This window comes from Ambystoma mexicanum, chromosome 12 (assembly GCF_040938575.1).
Source record: "Ambystoma mexicanum isolate Mex_15411 chromosome 12, UKY_AmexF1_1, whole genome shotgun sequence".
Classification (NCBI taxonomy): domain Eukaryota; kingdom Metazoa; phylum Chordata; class Amphibia; order Caudata; family Ambystomatidae; genus Ambystoma; species Ambystoma mexicanum.
In genome coordinates, this window is record NC_090936.1 from 1,011,281,096 (window position 1) to 1,011,301,643 (window position 20,548).

At 50.1% G+C, this 20,548-nt stretch overlaps 1 protein-coding gene across 3 annotated transcripts in view; it reads right to left on the reverse strand.

Annotated features, from left to right (window-relative positions):
• The window catches only part of TNPO3 (transportin 3), a 1,153,743-nt gene that overhangs the window by 549,443 nt on the left and 583,752 nt on the right, over positions 1–20,548 (reverse strand). For all 3 annotated transcript variants that reach the window (XM_069629554.1, XM_069629553.1, XM_069629552.1), the window contains exon 11: positions 3,577–3,716. In XM_069629554.1, the coding sequence (XP_069485655.1) occupies positions 3,577–3,716 (140 nt within the window). The remainder of the gene's footprint in view (positions 1–3,576; positions 3,717–20,548) is intronic.

Sequence of the window (20,548 nt, forward strand, 5' to 3'; positions counted from 1 at the left end):
TTGCAGTGACCAGAGAAATTACTGAATTTCATGCCAGAGATCCTCCCTCGAAACTGCTGCTCAGAGACCCCGTCCATTGTCCTGCCTTCAGACATCAGACCAAGTAATCGGTAGGTCAGGGTCCACAGCTGCAACATCTTAGAGCATCCAAAACTAACATTTTCTTCAAACCTAAAGCACTGTGGGGGAATAGGCATTGCTTTTTTCGATTCCAGAAAGTCGCTCCAGAGCATCGGAGTGCATGTAGGTGTCCAGGGCAACTGCCGCCTCTTAACTCTGACTCAAGCAGAAGCTTGTATCCCTTTAGCGAGTCGTTTAACAGGGGCTACAACATTGGTTAAGCCTTCTTTTATCTTTCTTCCTAGAAAGTATCCACAGAAACTTTGATTTCTACTGCTCTGCAAGACTTTAAGCTGCTACGAACTGCCTTTTAGCTAGGGTTGCGTTTTTAACTTTGAAAGCCTTGCTGTGCTGCGAAACGGGCTCTAGAAGCTGAATCTCTGCTAGGATAACACTAACCAACTGTTTTGCTTCCCAAAAATCCCCACCTTATAGGTGTATGCAGACTAAATACAATGACTATTAAGTTGTGGGTGCGCTTTATTAACGCTAGAACTGACAAACTCCTGTATGCGTTCAGCAACTACCAACTAAGAAGTGACCCTTTAAATGTTTTTAAAAAGTATACCTGTGTGTTGGTTTATTGTGCCAAGTATCTAACAGTGACTCTTGTGTAAATATAATAAAACTATATTTTAATAAACAATTATGCGCAAGGGCTTCTTTGGTGTGCATTATTGACTGGGTTCTTTGCACTTACCTACAAACTCACATCTTCCTCTAAAAATTAGTTTGCTGCTCTGCCACCACCAGGGTCCTAGAGTAGTACAGACTGATACGAAGAGTTTGGGGAATCTACAAACCACTGGGATAGCTTACTAAAGTCTTCCCTCCAAGTGGGACTTGAAGAAACCTCCATTAACAGAGTTCTTCTCACTTGCCATCCTTTTGGACTTGTAAGCCCCTTTTTTCTTCTTAGGCAAATGTCACTGGACAATTCACAGGGATGCGTTTCTTGGAATCACAACTCTATCCTACCAACTTGATACAGTTCGTTATTAAATGTAGAATCCAATGTTATCAATTGCAGGGTCCTTGACCCTTTCAATCTCACATGGGTGCTGGTCCCAGGCTAGCAATACAGCTTGGTTCACCCTCCTGCCAAGCTAGCGTCCTCTCATGGACTGTCACTTGGGTTCAATACCATCTTATTCTTCCTTATATTAGGAGCCTGGCTTTCACTTGGGTGCGGGTCTCAGACTCGCAGTTCGTGGTCTCCTGCCAAACACCGTATTCCGCTATCTTGGTTATTCCCACCTTCCAATATGGGAGCGGGTCCCAGAATCGAAACTCCTCTTCCAATATTTGTATTCACCTCTTTGGCTCCCTAGACCTCCAACGGCACCTAGGAAACCAGCATACCCATTTCCTGCTTTTCAGTAGGTACTGGCGTTTCCGTAGCTACTGCTCCAGTATTTTTCCAGTGAATGGCAGGGTCTGCAGCAATTCTGCAGGCATCTCTGTTCCGTGGCGCGTCCTTCCTCGCAGGCGGTTCACCTGAGCTGGAGATACCCAGAGGTACTTCTTGGCAGCAGCCCGTGTAGTTCTTCCAGCATGGACCACATTCAAGCGTCTGCATTCTCAGTTTCGCAGCTACCTTTGCGGCTTTTCTCTGCCAGCCTGGTGCACAGCTACCAGAGTTCCTCGGAGGAGGACCGTTCTCCCTCCGTCTTTCTTTTGAACTCCTGCACTGGTTGGCATTTGTTCAGGCAAATGACATCTCATGAGAGCTAGACCGCTCACTCTTCTCCAGAGTGATCCTCGGGCTCTCAATGATTATCTTTACAGTATTCAATTTCAACTCAGATTTAAGATATTTAGTATTCCATCGTATTGCAGGTTTGTGAAGCATATTAAAGTGACTGGCCTGGCAACAGAGCACTTTTGCTCTACTTCGAGGGGGGAAGGGGAGAATTTGGTCTTTGGCAAGGTGCATTAAGGCTGGGGAATACCACGATCCCCAAGAATAGTCACCCCCAATCCCACAGGAGAGTTCCTTCCCCATGTGATCATCCTTTGTAGCACAACCCCCTCTCCCCCGTGGGATTATTGTACTGTGGATGCACTGCCCTGGCCCCATGAGAAGGGACAATATCCTCAGATTAGTTACACCTCTAAAAGTTCTCCTTACGAGGCACATTTTGGACATCCATCTGAACAGTCTCAATGCAAAAAGGCAATTCATCTCCAAGAGGATGCAGGTAAAATACAGAACAATTACTCTTCAATACGCTGGTTCACGAGGACAGCAAGCATGACTACAGACTGGTAGATACCATGAGTCCAAGGAAGGGGGACACCTTAGGTCCCCCCCCAGTCTATAAGGCATAGATTGGCAACATAGTGATTGGCTGAGACAATGCTGGCCGAAGCAGAAGTCGTCCAGTGCTACTCCAATTTCTTCCACACAAAAATTGATTCCAGTGGTCGACATACAAAAACTGTTCCACACCCTCTCCTTATATCAAACGCACATGTTGGTAGTTATCAAATGAACCCCAAGTAGAGGTTGACCGAAAATGGGCAGCTAACTACCTCACATATGTCCCGCAAGAAGACAACACTGGATGGTATATGGAGCGAGGCTTGACACCACTTCCACCTGTCAGATCACAGTCACAAATAAGCACCAATGACAGACTGCCCTCTTGCATAAATCCATCCTGCATGGATTCATGCCTTAAAAAGCCTACATACAAGCTAAGAGGGAAGAGAGGAAGCTAACAAAGATGATGCACCCAAGAAACATGCTTAAACTTAAGGGCTAGCAATTTAGAATATATAATAATCAAAAACGCATTATATTCCTCACGGTAGTGCAGCCAGGAAGAGTAAAAAAAATGGGTTCTCTGCCACCAGCCTATTCTGGAAACATTTCAAAATTTAAACAACTTGGTTAAAAGAAAATAGGACACAATGTGTCCCTGCAGCAATCCACTTAAAGTGGCTTGTGCTGCCATGTAAGAACAAAGCAAATGAAAATGGAAGCTCCGACTACACTGGGAGCCTGAAGGGCATCCAAAGCAATACGAGCTGAGCAGATGAGCGAGGATAAAAAGCAGTCACCCATATAAACAGTGGGAAAACAAATATGCTGTGGGTCCCATGGGCGAGTTACCAAGAATAATACATCTTTCCAGACATTATCGCTTAAAGAAGTCTCAGCTTCCCTGAAATGTGAAGCCATTCTGCTCAATCACCTTACCAGTGAGAGATTGGCCTAACCTTAAGTGGAAGACCTGCAAACTACTACAGCTTGTCTCCATAAAAACACTTCACCTTCACTCTCACAGCAAAGCATTCAAGTTGTACAATCATAGCAGAGATAAATGCACATATCTGCCTCAAATTCAGCAGCATACTCGTGCAAATTTAAGAGTTCGGATGCAAGTGCAATATGTATGTTAAAATAAACACATTAAACCCTCAACATGTACATAAAAAAGGAATACTCACCCAGGAATTGGGGGTTGCGGTCCACCACCTCACTCATCTCTCCCACAAGCTCTATGCTGGTATATCTGACCGCCGTATGAACAGTTTCTGGGAGCCGCACAATTCCATCCAAAACCTCAACTAGTGTGGGATTGTTTTCTCTGAGGAGGAAGGCAGTTTAACAGTCATCACATGCAATATACATAAGTGAGTTCATTAAAACTTAACAAAAGTGCACCTAGGTGCTGAGAACGAGAACTGGAATAGAAAAACGAGAATTGGGAAAATCAGTTAAACTCTGAAGAAAAAAGATTTAACTTGTGGGCAGCTGATGTATTTGTGCAGTTCAGAATCTGCCAATTTATAACCCACTTAAACCCTAGCCACTAGTTCTCAGTCGGCTTCCAGTACACAGCCATAAATGTTAGTCTGGATGAAAGGGGATTAACAATCAATGAACTATGCACCATATCCACTTATTTCAATCATGGAAAGTTTGGCAACATGAAATTTAAAATAGAAATGGTAATATTTTAGGTCCTAACCAGATAATTGAGAAAAACCACTGGGCACCAGCCAAAGAGCTCCTAACAAATGCAGCGTTTATAAAATAAGAAAAATACGTCAGGACAATTTGTAATAACGGCTACAAACAATGCACCCTTTGCAATGCAAGATGGTTGCGCTGTCCCGTTGAGTGAATGCTACCGATTTATTTCTGTATTCCCATCATGGACATGACTAAAGAGAAATTGGCTGCACTTCACCAGACCATGGAAATTGTTGCCCATGAAGAAGGTTTTGCCCAAACTGAGTACTTGTCTTAAGGGGTACTTAAGTACTTGTTAAACCTACTCCATCCTTCTGCAGACGTCCTTTGCACAGCATTTGTTGCGCAAGTGGATTTGGTATGGATTTTCGAATGAGGAGCGGATGCGAGAGCTGTGTTTGAATACACCCCCTTCCCCAAACAACCTTTTTGAATTGTGACATAATTCCTGTTTTTGGGGTTCTCTTGTCCCATTTTTTGGGACTAACATTTTGCATGTTCCTTGATTATTTTCCAGCATCTTTGACTCATTTTTGGGGCCAGAGGTAACCGAGTGAATTCCCAGTCACTGCAACTGTTTTTTAGTGTGCTGTCCTGGTGGTGGTCCCGATGTCTCCTAGGACGATGTGCAGTATGCTGCTGCCAGCTGGAATTTAATTTTGCTTCACCAGGAGTGCAGCCAGTTTCACAGCATTAAAAGTCCAATCTACTAATATGGTAGCCTATGGGGTACCAACGTGTGCAGGTCCGACACCCAACCATTTTGTTTTGGGCCAGCTGTCTGTGGGGACCACAAAGCGCAGCTAAAATGGCTGTTGAGGTGATGCTGGCTACCTTAGAATCCAGAGCAGCTCTCTAGAGTGGTATAAACTGTCCCAACCTGGTTTTCAGCACCAACCGAGCCAACCCCACATGGTTTTTGGGTGGACTCAAGTTTTTCTTTTCTAAAGCCAACCTGATTGGCAGCCCACCAGCTGATATGTGTATGGCTCGGTATAATTGGATGAAGTTGCATGTCTGGGGCACATCATGTGCATTTCTAAGATCAGCGGATTCTACCCAAATTGCAGGAGGATTGCCACAAAGATGAGCTGTCTTCTAGAAGAAATTACTGTTACCTCGAATTTCATTTCTGATGGTATTCAGCATATTGAGCCCTCTATGAGCCCAGCTAGATTCAAGTCGTGTACAAAAGCTATTTTTCTCGCATTGTGCACCATTTAGCTGCCTATAGTCCTTGTATACCACATTATCAAAGTTGCTTAGCATCCACTTATTTCCTACGGTGGCACAACTGCGCTTTGGCAAAGACCGGTTTTCGCTGGTTTGCAACAGAGTGTGGCATCATGGTGCGTCTCTCTGCGACTGCACAGTCAAAGTTGTTGGTAAGAAATGAATAGTACCTCACTGTAGTGACTAACGTACTCTTAGTCCATAGTCCACTTTCTTCCATACTGTCTGGGCGTCCCTCACGAGGGACAGGAGACAGAACCTTTTTCACCAGAAATAATAATCTTCCCCTTTAAATTTAGAGGCACGGCACTGGGAGCATGCACTCACCTGACTCTGCCCACAGGCGCCCCTCAGTCCCCATTAACGCTTCAACAATATTCAGAATTCCCCAATGACGCCAGTATAATTAGGAGGTTGGGGGGGCCGTGGGACAGATGGAGAAAAGGGGTCTATGGACTAAGAGTATGTTAGTCACTACAGTGAGTAACTATAATTACTCTTCCGTCCCATCCCGTTCGCTCCATACTGTATGTGCGAATACAACAGAACGTAGCCCCAGGGTGGAGAGGAGACCCTCCTTAAGAAAACAGGTTTCTTAGAACCGCCTGCCTGAAAGCCGTATCGGTCCTAGAGGCAGCGTCCAAACAGTAGTGCTTACAGAAAGCCGAAGGGGTGGCCCAGGTTGCCACCCTGCTGATGACCTGCCACGGCACATGCCGTTGGAATGCGATGGCCGTGTCCTTGGCTCTGACCGCATGGGCATGCAAGTTAGCTGGCACCAGCTTGTGCTACCCCTCATATGCCTCATTGATGGCCGCGACCATCCACATTGCTATGGAGGCCTTAGAAGCCTGATAACCGGGCCTGGACCCACTGAAAGTGACGAACAGGGCGTCCCACTTGAGGAAGTCCTTGGTCCCGTCTAGGTAGTATTTCAGAGCGCGTTTGACGTCCAGATAGTGCAAGACCCTCTGAAGCTCATCGTTGAGGTTAATTAAGAATGTGGGTAAGACACTCTCCTCATTGAGATGGGAGGAGGAGGAGGTCACCTTGGGTAGGAACGCAGGGTGCGTTTGCAGGACCACCTGGTCCTTTGGAAAAGTGGTGTATGGCTCTGATGCACCAGAGCCTGAATCTCGCCAACTCTGCGAGCAGATGCGATGCCCACGAGCAGAGCTGTCTTTTTGGTGACCAGACAGATGTCTGCAGATGCCATTGGCTCGAAACATTGGCGCCAAGGCGCCCAACACAACATTGAGGTCCCATGCAGAGTGGCTTCTTTAAAGGCGGGTAGAGTCTGAGAGGCCCGCCAGATGACGCTTTACCACCGGGTTGGAAAAGAAGAGGCCCTCCTCCGAATTCCTGTAGGCCCCTATGGCTGTCAGATAGGTGCAGAATGTGTCCACCTGTATGCCGGAGTGGGCGAGGTGTGCTGAGGAGGAGAGCACATCGTCCAAGGTGCACCTAAGAGGGACGATACCCGTAGATTCGGCCCAATGACAAAAGCTAGACCATTTACTCCTCTATTGGTGCCAAGTAGCCTTGTTTCTAGCGCCCTAGATGATCTCTAGGTTAGCTTGAGAGAGGGTGAAGTGCTTCAACGTGAACTGCTCAGGTACCACGATGCAAGGGCTAGTTTGTGAGGAGTGGGGTGGAGTATCCTGCCCCCCTGCTGGGCCAGGAGGGGAGCCGAGCCCTGCGGGGAGGTGAATGGGTGGTCTGTCCGATAAGCTGAGTAGCTCAGAGAACCACGGTCTCGCCAGTCACCAAGGAGCGGTCTGCTGAGACCGTCTGCCTCCAGGTTGGACTCCCCCAGGAGGTGGACTGCGGTGAGGTCGATGTTCTACAATGCCCACCCTCACATGCGGACGGCTAGACTGCACAGTGGAGGGGAATCTATAACCCCCCCGCTTGTTGACATAGTACATGCTGGAGGAGTTATCCGTCTGGATAAGAATTGCCTTGCCCTCGCTGAGAGGGAGAAAGTCCTTGAGAGCCAGCCATATGGCCTCCAATTCCTGCCACTTGATGTGGGATTCCTGCTGAGTTCAGCAACAGGACACTGGCTGTCTGGAGTGGCTCCCCAGCCCTCTAGGGAGGAGTCTGTGGTCACCGTTACCTGAGGGACCGGCAGCCGAAAGGGTTGCCCTGCCGCAGGTTGAAGTCCACAGACCATCACATACGGTCCGGTGGAGAAAGGGAGGCATGTCGACTGGCTCCACTTGGGAGCCCTTCTCCCGATTCCATGAGGCTGAAAAGTGCAACTATAATCTCATCTTGAGCCTTGTGTGGGGTTCGGCCAACAGGAGGGCCGCCATTATACCCAACAGATGTTGTCACCACCAGGCTGAGGTCACTGCCCTGGAGAGGAAGTGAGAGTGGCTCTCTTAATTGCCGCTATCATGTCCTCCGAGGGAAAGAGACTCTCGGATCTCGTGTCAGAGATGAGGCCCAGGACGGTCAGGGTCTGCGTGGGCAGCACCTGAGACTTCTTGAGATTGATAGTGAACCCCAGGTCGTAGAGTATTCATAAGTGCGGAGGAGGTACAGTGAACCGCTTCCAGCGATGTAGCCCGGACGAGCCAGTCGTCCAGGTATGCTATGGGTAGACCTGGTGGCCCTGGGCTCTGAGGAGGGCTGCCACTGCATTCATCAACCTAGTAAACACCCTGAGGGCTGAGTTGAGGCCAAAGGGTAGTACCTTGAATTGGAAATGGCAGCCCATGATCGTGAACCGCAGTAAGGAACAATGCAGTTACCTAATTGGGACGTGTAGGTTACGTGTCCTTCAGATCCAGGGAGCACATCCAGTCTCCCATGTTCTGTGTTTCTGCAATAAGTGCTGGCGTAACCATCTTGAATTCTTGCAGAGGAAGGGAGAGGTTGAGGGTGGACAAGTCCAACACAACTCTCAGGCCAGCCTGGTGGTTCTTCCGTATGGCGAAAATCCTGGAATAAAAGCCCAAACATTGATGGGAGGTTGGGACTTCTTCCAGAGCATGGCTCTGGTCAAGCGACCAGAACTCCGCCAACAGAGTTGCTGTCTCAATCTGTGGGAGGAGAGGAAGGTACCAGTAGGCGATACCCCGTGGAGACTACAGAGAGGATCCAGGGGTCTGAAATATTCTGGTGCCAAAATTGCACGAGAGGCAAGGCAATGGAGACAGTTGGAGGTGAAGGGGCATGTCATGCCTTCTTTCACTCGGAGGCTGTTGCGGAGAAGGGAGATTGGAAAATGCCTTCTCCTCCCCGCGCCCCCCCCCTTTGTTGTTTCCTCCAGTGCTCACTCTGAGAACGGTTGGGTTGCCTTGACATTCGTTCTTGAAAGCCCCGGAATCAGGCAAAGGCCCACCCCTTTGTAAGAGCGCTGCTGTGACTGGTTGTAAGCCTTGGGAGTGGCCTTCGTAAGAAGACTGTCTGCGAGCTGTTCTTTTTTACCAAATTCTTCATCCGTGGTGGAGTGAAAGGTCACTACCATGGAATGGAAGGTCCAATGTGCGTTCCTGAACGTCAGGGTTAAATTTAGTAGCCCGGAGCCAGGCAGTCCTTCTCATGTCCGTAGCGTATATGGCTCGGCCAGAGGTATCAATGTGGGCCACGGTGGACTCCATGATGTCCTGCGCTTCTAGCCTGGCTTCTCCTAGGCCCGCCTTGAAGCACGCTTGGCTCTGCACCGTAAGTTCTGGGAGGAAGTTGGCAATTTCCCGCCAGAGCCTTTGGTTAACGGCTGCCAGCATGGCATCTGCGTTGGCTTGACAAAGGTGCAAGGAATCATTTGAGTACAGTTTTTTCCGTACGCCTCCAAGGTCTTCTCCTTGCCTAGCACCGACGATGGAAGAGGTGCAGAGGACGACTGAGGCTTGGAATAGAGTAACGGCACAGCTATCACGGAAGAGTGTGGTTGAGGATGCGCCGAAAGCAGGAGTGTGTCCCCCTCCATCTGCCTATACTTGGCATTGAGGCGCTGATTGACAGGATGGGCCGAGTGCAGTTTAAGCCACCCCTTCTTTGCAAGGGCAACAAAGTCTTTCTGCATCAGGATCCCCGTTCTGGTAGGGGGTCTTAGGGTAAGGACTTCTGCCAAGAACCCCCCCCCCCCCCCCTCCTCGGGCTTCTCTACCTTGGGCTGAGGATGGCCCAAATATTCTGCGAAACCAGCAAGGCGTTTGTTGGAGGCCCTGGCTGAAGATGGCGTGTCGGGGTCATCCTCCTCGTCAGTGTCCACCAGAGAGCTCGGAGGGTCTGGAACTGATGGAGGTGTTCTGGGCGCCGTGGGCTGCGGTGTGGATAACTGAGCCAGTGTAGGCTGTTGTGGAGCCGCCTGTATCTAGTGTGGGAGCAGGGAAGCCGGAATCTGAGGAGCCGGCTGGGGCAGTGGTGGCTGCGCTGGGGCCTGTGGCACCGGAGCCCTAGGAGGAATGACTATGGATGCAGGTAGGGTGACCTGGCGGAGCATGTCGCTCATGGTCTCCCGGAGGATGGCGCCCATATGGGAAGTTGACATCAGCCCTAGGAACCTTTCGAATACCTATCTTTGGAGGATGTAGGAGGTGCAGGTGATATTGTCAGAGTGGCTAAGGGCAGCCGGGGCACACTCTGCCTGGGGTGCAGGGTAAACCTGCCTTGCGCTGCGGATGGATAAACTGTTGGCCACACACCTTGTTGACACCAGACCCACCTTGTGACTCTTTCCTCCGCCCACTCCGCAAGAGGTGATATCCGTCGAGCAGCCATCTTGTCTAGAACGGCAGCCATTTTGTCGAGATGCGTGCCACGTGCCGGAGTCATGGTGCCTGGCTCGCTGCAACCAGCCCTGTCCAAGACGCTTGGGGTTGGAACAAAAGGCCTATCCCGCACCTCAGGCCGTGACCTGATGCCGGTAGTGCTACGTGAAGGCGTCCCCTCAGACATGCCGGTACTAGGGTGTTGCCCCTCGGGAGTAACACCGGTAAAAGAACCTTGCAGTCCCGCAGCACAGACCCCTGAAGGATCAAGAGACCCCCCCCTCGGCCATGAGGCCAGTAGCTGGACTAGCCTCGGTACGTGTGCTGGTGCTAGAACCAAATAGTTTCCTCCCGGTCGGGCGCTTCTTTGGGAAGGAGTCGCCCTTACGGGGTGCAATGGTCAATAGAGGGCTTTCCTTCAGCCTAGAACAATGTTTGACAAAGTCCTTAAGGTCCACCGGATGTGACTTCTGGTAGAGCTCCCTCCACCTAGCTAGCCTGTTGTTTAGTGCCCGTGAAGTCAGTGCGTTGGACGTGGAACAACCTTCCCAGCCGTGGTCGGGCCAAGACAGCAGAAGCAAAGGGCATGGGGGTTGGATGTAGGGAAGAGCCCCCTCGCAGGCTGGACACCTGCTGAGTCGACATTCACCGGGGAGCAGCATGGCATCAGAGGACAAAGTACCTAATTGAAAAGAAAAAGAGAAATGATAAGTTACTCACTGTAATGACTAACTTAATCTTCGTCCATAGTCCCTTTCCTCCATCCTGTATGGGCGAACTTTCCAAGGGACGGGAGACGGAACCTTTTTCACCAGAAAATCTTTCCTCCCCTTTAAATTTAGAGGCGCGCGGGGGTGCATCCTAGGAAGCATGCGCTGACCTGACTCCGCCCTGCGGCGCACACCTCAGTTCCCATTGATGCATCGACAATAAATTTAACATTGCCCAATGACACCAGTATTATTAGGGGGGGGAGCTTGGTGGGACGTATGGAGGAAAGGGGACTATGGACTAAGTACGTTAGTCACTACGGTGAGTAATTTATAATTATTCTTACATCCAGTTTCCTTTCCTCCATACTGTATGGGCGATTACAACTGATTGTAGCCATAGGGTAGAGAGGAGACCCTCCTTAAGCAAATAGGTTCCTGAGAACCGCCTGTCCGAAAGACACATCGGCTCTAGAGCCGACATCCAAACAGTAATGCTTGCAGAAAGCCGAGGGAGAGGCCCAAGTGGCCGTCCTGCTTATGACTTGCCAAGGGACATGGCGCTGGAATGTGATGTCCGTTGCCCTGACTGTTTGGGCATGCATGTTGGCCGAAAGCAGCTTGTGCTGGCCCTCATAGGCTTCTTTGATGGCAGAGACCATCCAGCGGGATATGGAAGCCTTAAAGGCCCGATAGCCTGGTCTTGAGCCCCCGAAAGTGACAAACAGGGCGTCTGATTTGCAGAAGCCCTTGGGTCCTGTCCAAGTACAATTTCAGGGCACGCCTGATATCCAGGCAGTGCAGCACTCTGCTTTGCCCTTGGGATCAGGGAAAAACGTAGGAAGGGCTATTTCCTCGTTCATGTGGAAAGCAGACCGAACCTTGGGCAGAAATGCGGGGTGTGTCCGCAGAACTACCTTGTCCTTGTGAAAGGTCGTATATGGCTCAGATGCGACCAGCGCCTGGAATTCGCGGACTCTACCAGCAGAGGTAATGCCGACTCGTAAGGCCGTCTTGATGGTAACCAGCCTGATGTCCACGGACGCCATTGGCTCGAACGGTTTGTGCGCCAGGGTGCCCAAGACTGTTGAGGTCCCACACAGGGTGCTGTCCCTCGACAGGCGGGCAGAGCCTTGCGAGTCCCGTCAGATGTTCCTTGACGATAGGATTGGAGGAGACCACCTTTTCCTCCAAGTTCCTCTAAACTCCAATCAGTGCGAGGTATGTACGGCTGGTGTCCACCTGCACACCAGAGTGGGTGAGAAATGTGCTGTGAAGGAGAGTACATCATCCAAGGTGCATACCAGGGGATCGATTCCTTTGGAGTCTGCCCAGTGGCAGAATCTGGTCCATTTGCTTTAATACTGGGTGCTGGTAGCCTTGCTCCTGGTGCCCTGCATGATTTCCAGATCAGCTGTGAGAGGCTGAGGTGCTGCAGTGTTACCTGCTCAGGTACCACACAGTGAGGGCTAGTTTCTGGTGTGGGGTGGATGACTCTGCCCCCCCCCTTGCTGTGCCAGATGTGCTAGGCCTGTCAGGAGGTGAATTAGGGGCATCTCAGAGGCTGAGCAGCTCCGAAAACCATGACCTGGCCGGCCACCATGGAACTAGTAGGATGCTGTTGAGTTGGCAAGACTCCTTGATCTTGCAGATTACTCTGTGAATCAGTGTAGTGGGCGGGAAGGCATAAGCCGTCATGTCATTCCACTGAAGTCGAAATGCATCGCCCAAGGAGCAGGGCCAAGTCCCTGCCAGGAGGCAAACTGAGGGCGCTTCCTGTTGTGCCAGATGGCAAAGAGACCCACATGGGGAGGACCCCACCTGTAGAAGGCCTCCTGAATAACGAGGTCGTTTAGCTGCCACTCGTAATTGTCCTCTCCCAGCCTGCTGAGCCTGTCCGCCTCCAGGTTGGATTCCCCCAGGAGGTGGACAACTGTGAGGTAGATGTCATTTTCCAGGGCCCACTCCTACATGCTGATTGCCAGTCTGCACAGAGGGAATCTGGTGCCTCCCTGCTTGTTGACGTAGTGCATGCTGGTCTAGTTGTCTGTCTGGATGAGGACAACCTTGTGTTAGGCAGAATTATATGCATTAACCTTTGGGAACACTACACACAATTAAGACTACAAGTGACAGTACAAATTCACTTTTGGTACAAGCCTGTACTACACAGTTATAGTGGTAGCAGTAGCGGAGCAGCCAGACTTATCTCAAGAGTAAGTGAGCAGTACAAGATAGTTACACAAAGGACAGCAGTTACTATGATTCAGGCAAACACTGACTCAAGGTTTCCAAGTAAAAGAATGACAATGCATCACTTACCGTAAAAGCATTTCTGATGGTTGTACCTGCTTAGATTCACATGCTGTGCATAGGTCCGACATCCAGTGGTCACTGCGGAGTATTGCATTTTCTTTTTCGTAGTCGAAAAGGGGACGTCGACAAGGCGTGTCTGTAACACTATCCCTATAGTGACGTGCGTTGTACTCACAATCCCTCATGCGTCGAGGTCCCTCTGTTTTTATTTTTTCTGCCCTGAGGGAGCTTTCTATACGTGAGTGAGTACAGAAAAGAGAGATGTAGAAAGATGTCTATGGTCCTTCCACCGAGCGGGGAGGAAGGGTGGGCGCATGTGAATCTAAGCAGATACAACCATCAGAAATGCTTTTACGGTAAGTAATGCATGGTCTTCTGATGTTTGTTAATCTGCTTAGAATCACATGCTGTGCATAGACTAGCGAGCAGTACCCGGAGTTGGCGGTGGGTTATGAGAAGGAACAGTAGAGTAAAGATGTCTTAATACTGCCTGTCCCACCTGGGAGTCAGATCTAGAGGTGTGCATCTAGACAGTAGTGTTTTGTAAAGGTGTGCACAGAACTCCAGGTTGCCGCTTTGCAGATGGACTCATGGGTAACATTTGCAATGAATGCTATGGATGCCTTAGTGCCTCGAAGTGAAAGTGCTCTTGGCTTGGAGGGTAGTTCTCTCTTAGCAAGAGAGAAACAGAGTGATGTATTGAACAATCCATCTAGATATAGTGAACTTTGAAACTGCATCTCCTTCTCTTCCTGCTGCCACCGAGACAAAGAACTGATTAGTCTTTCTCAGTGGCCTGGTTCATTCCATGTAGAACATGACAGCTCTGCGTACATCCAGTGTATGCACTTTTTTCTCCAAAGTTGGAAGGGTTTTGAAAGAACGTTGGTAGTTCTATTGACTGGTTTACATGGAATTTCGAGATGAATTTCGGTGCAAATCTTGTGCATGGGTTCAAATGGCGAGCCCATGAGTCTGGTAAGTACCACATTTAAGTCCCATCCGGGAGCTAGGTTAGCTATCGGAGGGTGTATTCTCTTAACCCCCTCCATGAAGGCCTTGATAACTGGGATCTTCCACCACGACACTTTAAGTTGGGAAGTGGTGTATGCAGAAAGTGCCGCTAGGTGGACTTTAATGGAATTGAACACTAGACCTGAATCCAATAAATGGGTCAATTACAGAACAATATGTGTGGGAGAGCAGTCAACCAGGTTGATGCTCTTTCCTCTACACCAGATGACAAATCTTCTCCACTTGCTAGAATAGCAGTGGCGAGTATTAGGTTTTCTGGCTTCCCTGAGGATGTCCATACATCTCTGCGGGAGTTGTAGATGTCCAAATTCTATGATCTCAGGAGCCAGGCTGCTAAGTTCATGGTCTGAGGGCATGGATGCAGTGTCCTGCCCTTGTCCTGTGACAGCATGTTGTACGGGCAGGGAAGTTTCACTGGGGGAGATAGAGACATCTCCATCAAGTGAGCGAACCATGGCTGCCGGGCCCACATCAGGGCCACTAGTATCATGGTAACTTGTTCCTGGTGCATCTTGTGCACAACTTTGTTGAGAAGGGGAGTCGGGGGGGGGGGGAGGGGGGAAGAGTAAACAAATTTCCCTGACCATTGAATCGACAGACCGTTCCCTTTGGACTGGTTCTGGGGGTACCTGGAGGCCTAACTTTGGCATTGTGAGTTCTCCAGAGTTGCGAACAGGTCTATTTCGGGGAATCCGCATTGCGTCAAGACGTCGACTGCCATTCGTACTCGGAGGGCAGAGGGAAGTCTCTGCTGAGTTCGTCTGCTAGCAGATTGAGTTCCCCTGGTACATGTTGCGATAGTAGGAACATGTGTTTGAGAGCCCACTTCCAGATATTCTGGGACAGCTTGGACAGTCCTGGAGAGTGGGTGCCCCCCCTGCTTGTTGATGTAGTACATGGCTGTGGTGCTGTCTGTAAGGACCATCACTGTCTTCCCTTATAGGTGTTCTTGGAAGGCTTTTAGTGCTTTGAACACCGCCAGTAGCTCCAGTAGGTTGATGTGCTTGGATGCTACGCTCGGAGTCCACACTCTGTGAGCAGTCTGATGGGATAGGTGAGCATCCCCATCCTGTGAGGGATGCGTCTGTGGTTAGAGTGGCCTCCACCGCTGGTGTGGCAAAAGGTTTCCCTATTATCAGGTTTTCCTTTGTCCACCACCGTAGCGAGAAAACCAAGGCCTGTGAGACCACCACTAGATCGTCCCATTGTCCCCTAGCCTGACACCACTGGCTGTTGAGCCACTCTTGCATTGGGTGCATGCGCGCGTGAGGTACCAAATAAATACACGAAGCCATCATTCCTAGCAAGCGCATTGCTTTGCGCACCATCACCTCTCGACCTGACACATATTGGGGGATCTGAAAAAGCATGTTTTGGACCCTCTCGTTGGAGGGGAAGACGAGGCCGTCCTTTGTTCGAATTAGAGCCCCTAGGAATTGTTTGACTTGGGTGGGGTCTAAGCTGGACTTCTTCTCGTTGATGGAGAAGCCCAGCTGGAACAAAAGGTCTACAGTCTTTTGGGTGTTTGAGAACCATGTCTCGTAAGAGTCCCCTGTTATGAGCCAGTTGTTGAGTTAAGGGTATACTGGGGTGGATAACCTGCGCAGGTGGGCCGCTGCCACTGCCAGTACCTTCGTGAATACCCTTGGAGCAGAAGCTATGCCGAAGGGTAGCACTCTGAACTGGTAGTGTTTGCCCTCTATCATGAACCTGAGGTATTTTCTGTGCGCTGGCAACATTAAAATATGAAAGTATGCATCTTTCATGTCCAGTGTCGCCATGTAATCTCCCTGTGATAGCAGTGGGATCACCTCCTGTAAGGTCACCATACGAAACCTTTGGGGTTTGACAAACTTGTTCGCTGGGCGCAGATCTAATACAGGGCGCATGGTTAGATCCTTTTTGGGTACAAGGAAATACACTGAATAAATACCTTCCGTTACCCGAGATAGAGGCACGACCTCTATGGCTCCTTTTCCCAGCAGTTGATCCACTTCTTGGAGAAGCATGGCGAGGTGTTCTGGTGTCATGCGGCGTCCCCGCGGGGGTCTGTATGTTGGGGAATTGTTGAACTCTATACAGTAGCCGCGGGCTATGGTGGAAAGCGCCCAGCGGTCTGATGTTATTCCTTCCCATGCTGGAAGAAAGGATGTTAACCGGCCCCCGACCGGTGTTGCATGGGAGGGGACTCAAATCTTCGCGTCACTTGGTGGTGTTGGTGGCTTGGGAGCCTCTGGGGGTGGAACCCCGGCCTCTCCCTTTGCCACGGCGTTGACCCCTCCGATTGTACTGGCCAACATTTCCTTGGTAGTTGCTGGCAGAATACTGTTGGTTTTGTTGCTGGCGTTGGCCACGAAAAAAGCGCTTATTACCAAATCCCCGCCTGTTAGGTCTTTATTGTGTCAAATTCTTTCTTCGCGTTCTCCAGCGCGTCATCAACTGCTTTCCCAAAGAGGTTGGACTCCTCTATGGGCTTATTAATAAGGGACGCTTGTGTTTCTGCCTTAAACCCGGAATTGCGAAGCCAGACGTGACGCTTCAGCAAAATTCCTTGTACCAAAGTGCGGCCAGCCGTTTCTGCTGCATCGAGGGTATTCTCGACGATACTTTGGTTGACCAGAGAGCCCTCGTTAACTGTAGCCAGCAAACGTGTTCTTAGGGGTTCGGGAGCTTCTTCAATGTCCTGTTTAAGCTTTCCCCATTGAGCATCAGCGTAGCTTGCCAATAGTGTGTTATTATTGGCAATTCTGGTAGAGAATGCTGCAGAGGTGGTGATTCTCTTGGCTAGGGCATAAAGCTTCTTCCCCTCTTTATCTGGGGGTGCCTCGCTGGTAGATAGTGGGACTCCGGCCCTTTTCCTGGTGTTGGTCACGACCAGGGAGTCCGGGATTGAGTGACCCTTAATATATAATGGGTCTGATTGAGAGGGAGAGAACTGTTTCTCAATCCTCCGATTGACCACTCTCACCAGTGCTGGAGTGGACAGAGAAGGGGTAATACGTCTCTTAACTGAGGCGAGGATGGGGATAGTTTGGCTAGTGGGGGGTTTTTCTTTGATAATCCTCCCCACAAAATCGGTGTCTGGGGTGACCTCCCCAGTTTCAAGTTCAAAATGTGCTGCTGCCGTCTTCAGCAGTGCATTGAAGGTGGGTTGATCATCAACAGGCGAAGGGTTCCTGACTGGTGTAGTTTCAGTAGACCTGATGACTATACTGCTACTGCCTGTGTCTGTAGACCTAGCTGGTGACTGCCAGGGATTTGGGTCGCCCTCGCCTGTGTCCTCCTGGAATCTCTCCTCACCTAAGTAGGTGTCCTCGTGAAACCTTCCTCTTCTTGTTGGTCTTCAACATAGGTGAACTCATCTTCCTCATGGAAGAGGGCGTCTTCCTCAGTGAGGTTGTAAGAGTATATGTCCTCCTGTATGGGGTTATAAAACTTCTGGTATTTAGCCCTTGGACTCTCCAGGGGTGCCTCCCTTGGTCTCTTGGGTGCCCTGTCTTCTGGGATGGACATGAACCTGTCTAGTTTATCCAAACAGGTCTGGAACCTTTCAAAGGTCCACTGAGGTCGGCCAGAACGGTCTGGGAATAAAAAAGGATTTTCTTCCTCCTGTAGTTGTCTGGTTCTGTCCCATAACGTCGAAGTGTGCCTTTGCCTTCTGAGAAGCCTTCTCGCTGGCTAGGGCCTTCCGTCGGCGGCGGGAACTGGCCTGATCTGTTCTCCGGCACTTTTGGCGTATCTTTCGCCTTGTGCGCGGTTTTCGGCGTCTCACTCGCCGTACGTCTCTGGCCGTCCTTAGATGATATGCGCGCAAGGCTTTCGCCGATCATTCTCTCTTCCGAAGGATCGGTCGCCGTCGCGCTATGTAACCTCGAGTCCTTGCTCGTCGAGTCCTTGCTGGCAACGTGAGCGCTCTTACGATGCGCGTCACCGGAGGTTTTGGTATTAGCGCCCTTATCTTTAGAATGCCCAGTCGCCTGTCACGGAGGCGGGGAGGGCCGACGACCCCTACGGTCGGCGGAAGACGCCGGTGGGCCCGGCGCCCCCGTTGGCGCTATGGCTGCCTTTGTCTTCGACGAATGTGTGCCGGGGGTATGTGCTTTGGTGTTTTTCCGTGTGCGTCCTTGTCGCCGGGGTGTTCATCCCCATAAACTGGGCGTGAGCCGGGTTTGTCGGGGCTGGGGACGGACGAGGAGCGTGAACGCTCCTTCGAGAGATCTACAACCTATGTTACGGGAGCCGTGTAGTCACTTTCGTCACATTCGGCGGCAGCGGGCGAGGAGTCAGGCCTAGACATGGCGTAGGCCGCCCACCTTTTGACCCTGCGGTCTTTTAGACTTTTGGGCTTTAGTAATTCACAGGCCGCACAGCCGTCCTCCTGGTGATCGAGGGGTAAGCAACGGTTGCACCGTTTGTGCTTATCCTTCCAGGTATATTTACCCTTGCAAAGCGGGCAAAACCTAAATGGCGTCCTCCCCATAGCTGAGGACAAGAAGTGTGACTACGACCTCGAAAGAGAGGGAGGGGAAAGAGAAAGGCATTCTTAAAGAGAAAGAAAGAGCACACAACCCCACTCTCCCTACTGTGTATGTCCGGCGAGGCCAGGCCACGTGTTCGGCAGCGCCGATGGATCCCCTCCGCTCGTCCTTCCGTCGAAGATCTTGCTCGGCGGAGAAACAGCTCTGCGTCGAGGGAGGGATCTACATTATTGATATTAATAACAAACGACCAAAGGTCGAAGAAACTATTTGGCAATGTCTCTCGAGGAGCTCCGCATAAAGGCGACCAGTAGCTGGGCGGAAAAAAACAATCTGAGGGACCTCGACGCGTGAGGGATTGTGGGTACAACGCACGTCACTATATGGATAGTGTTACAGACACGCCTTGTCGACGTCCCCTTTTCGACTACGAAAAACAAAATGCAATACTCCGCAGTGACCACTGGATGTCGGACCTATGCACAGCATGCGATTCTAAGCAGATTAACAAACATCAGAAATATATTTATTTACTTATCAGTTATATAACAGTTCACCTTAAGCAAGCCAAGAATCACAATCATAAATACAACACACCACTTCGCTTAAATTCTAGACAAGTTAGGCTCACAAAATGAAGTGGGAGAAAAATGGCACTCCAGCAATTTAAAAAGGAGGGAACGAAAGTTATCAGCAATTAGGTCAAACCAACAGGTAATTATTGTGAGCAGTTGAACAAGAGAGACTACAAGGTTAAAATCAGATAGAAAAGGCTTAGGGCCAAAGTCAATGGTTCAAAAGTCTTCTGATCAAGATAATAGGTTCAATGTAGTTCGCGTTAAAGTTCGTGGCACAGATTCTGGACAAGGTTGGTTGGTAGAAAAGATAGTTCAAAGAGAAGAGAAGGACAAGCCTCCGGATTGGCGAAAGATTTCAAACACTTTCACCGCGGCTGAGCGAAACGCACAACCGGATTTGCACAGTTCCTTAAAACGGAGAGGGGGCTGCAGCTGAGGCAGACGTTCCTGGTGGTTCCTGCAGGCTCACGGTTCTTGAAGCGACTGTCGGACTGATCAGAAGTAGGAAGACTGGAGGGTCCTGCACTACCCAGGGAAGAAACCAGCAGCAGCGCCAAACAACGAATAAAAGGTGCGCTCCTTAAAACCCAAGCAGGGTCCGACCTGCCTGGCTATCCGGCCCACTGTAGCTCTGTACAGCGAATTCGATCAGAGGAGGGGTCCTGGCATGTAGTTTGGGCGAACTGGTTGGTCCCACCAGCTCAAGGCAAGAGGTTTCCTGGAGGATCTTCTCTGTCGTCGGATTTGGAGATTCAATCCTGCAGCAGGGCTTCACTGGGCAGTTCAGTCGTGGTAGGGGGTATTCTTCTGGTTCCTCGTTGGTTCTTTCATTCCAGTGGCAACTCTGCTCTTCCAGGCCAAGAGACCTGCTTTTTATGCAGTTTTCCCCCATTCAAACAGCCTGGCTGTCAATCACACAGCAGGGTGGTTGGCCTAGCAAGGTCCATCCCCTCAGCCAATCAGACAAGAGTGTGACTTGGGTTACTACAGCAACCCATAGCAGGGGTCCGAAGATGCCCTCCCTCACATCCTGCCTACCTAGACTAACAGGCGCCTTAAGGAGGGCTTCTGTGCAGAAGCCTGCGAAAAGACAGCGAACAAAGGAATCCTCCGTGGTTTGGCGCGCAGAGAAAAAACACGAGAAAGACTAACAAAAAAAATGACGACTAAACCCAGCTGGAGCCAAAATAAAATGTATTTGGTCAAGCAGGTTTATGTTTGATGCTAATATAATAGCGTAAAACATTACCACGTTATACAAGAAAATTGCGGTAGGAAAGTTAGGGTAGATAACACTGCCACCAGCAAAGTCTTAATGTTAAGGGAGCAAAAGAAAGCTCCAAGAGGCACAGACAAAAAGGGATAAGAG